Source organism: Herpailurus yagouaroundi, unplaced genomic scaffold (assembly GCF_014898765.1).
Source record: "Herpailurus yagouaroundi ecotype Mexico unplaced genomic scaffold, PumYag 62642, whole genome shotgun sequence".
In the NCBI taxonomy this organism is placed as follows: domain Eukaryota; kingdom Metazoa; phylum Chordata; class Mammalia; order Carnivora; family Felidae; genus Herpailurus; species Herpailurus yagouaroundi.
The window spans coordinates 1-1,807 of NW_024416495.1; the positions used below are offsets into that span (position 1 = coordinate 1).

General features: G+C 60.1%; 1 protein-coding gene across 1 annotated transcript; it reads right to left on the minus strand.

Annotated features, from left to right (window-relative positions):
* Positions 1-340: 340 nt before the first annotated feature.
* Positions 341-1,114, minus strand: LOC121024276 (coiled-coil domain-containing protein 71L-like; the record flags this gene model as incomplete). Its single annotated transcript, XM_040466533.1, has 1 exon — positions 341-1,114. A coding segment is annotated over one exon (774 nt), but the record flags the coding sequence as incomplete, so codon positions are not given.
* Positions 1,115-1,807: the final 693 nt, after the last annotated feature.

Sequence of the window (1,807 nt, forward strand, 5' to 3'; positions counted from 1 at the left end):
ACTCTAGCTCTATTACACAAGCATGGAACCAAAATCCTTTGGAGATGGTGGGGGTGGAATGGCTTCTTCTGACGACTTCAGAGCAATGAGGGAACAAGAGAGATCATGGATCTGCCCCTACAGTCCTGGAGACCTCTCAATCTGGGGTTAGGAAGAAAGGGGACCTCCCTTGCGGTCCAGGGGTCGCCTCCCTCCGCAGACCCTGTGCTGGGAGGCAGCAGAGGGCACAGCTGCCCAGGAGTCCCAGAAGGCGGCGCCGCATCCCGGAGGCGCGGGCCGGGACCATTCTGGTGCTTCTTCGCAGGTAAAGTGCACTAGGGGATGCGGGCCTGGCTCTCACTGCTTCATCCCTCCAGGCACAACCGGTCCCGGGGCTGGGAGGTCGGGCGGCTGTGGCCCGCATCTCACGCCCAGGCACTGGGACGCGGCGGAGTCTCACCACGGGTTCCAGGTTCACTCCCAGGACTTGGCGCGCTTGGCGCCGCGCTTCTGCCACGCTGCTCTCGACCCACACGTCGCCGACTACGCGGATGCTGGGCGAGGTGGTCAGCGTTGGGGTGGCTGCCCTCCCACTCTCCTCCAGGGTGCGGCCCCCGGAGCTGGGCCCGGGGGCCGTGGGCTTGCGGGGGCTGCTGTCCTCGCGGGACTGCGGCGGCGGGGGCGGCACCTTCCTCTGGCCGGCGGCGACCTTCCGGGCTCCGTGGCGCCTCCTCCTGGCAGCTCGCCGGCGCGTCTGGAGGCGGGCCTTGGGGGGCTGGTGCCGGTGGTCCGGAACCTGGGCCAGGAGGGAGGAGTAGCCATAGACGTCCTTGCTGCGCAGGATGCGGGGGGAGAACTGGTGCTTGAGGCTGCAGAGGTAGCTCCAGAGCTCCGCGTCTGAGCTCATGAACTCCGTGCTGCCGGGCACGAATAGCTTGAAAGCGTCGATCAGCGCCTTGCTGCTGTTGGTCAGCGACAGTGGCGACGGTTGCCACCGCGTGTACACCACCTTCTCCTCAGGCGCCTCCAGCGTGGCCCTTACTGCAGCGCTAGAGGCTCCTCCCCAGGTGGCCGGGGCCAGGGCCTCCCGGGGCCTGCGCCGCCTCCTCTTCATGCGGCTCAGGAGGTGAGGCCGCTAGGGGCCGCCCGCGCTTGCCAGGTCTCGCCGCCGCCGCCGGGCCCTGATGAATTTCCTGCCAGAAGCCAAATAAGGCAGCAGGCTGTTGAGAGTTACACCGCAGTTGCTAGGAGACCAGGCGCTTTGTGAGTCACAATGTCTACCTATGCTATCACTGCCGGCTGCCCAAAGCTGCCTTAGGTTGGGCTGTGTTTAAGATTATGCCCTTGAGAAAGACCTGCACGTAATCTTACCTGAGAAGGCCCATAGTTCTTGATGAGTTCAAGAGGGTTGTCCTCGACGTGAATGCACTGGTGCCTCAGCCTCCATTAATTCCATCCAACATGAGATGACACTTCGCGGTGGAGAGTACACACAACTTGCAATCAAACATGACTGTAAGAGGGTTTTAGCTAATTAAATGCCTTGTCATGCAACACACTGAAAGCCAAATTGAAGTAAGTAATTTACTCTTTCAAAGAATACAGATATATTGTGCTTTGGTTAGGGTTCCATATGTGTGTGGGTATTGCTCACAGTTCAGGAAGCTGTTCTTCACAGCAGCAGCAAACAGTTTGCCTAGTTAGGATGCATGCTCACTTTCACCCAGCTTACGGAAGACGAGTCATTGTGTGCTTAAGAGCAAAGCGTCAATGAATTCTGCGTGAGTGGCCATAAGGGCATACAGTGCCACTAAAACCTATTCGGTAC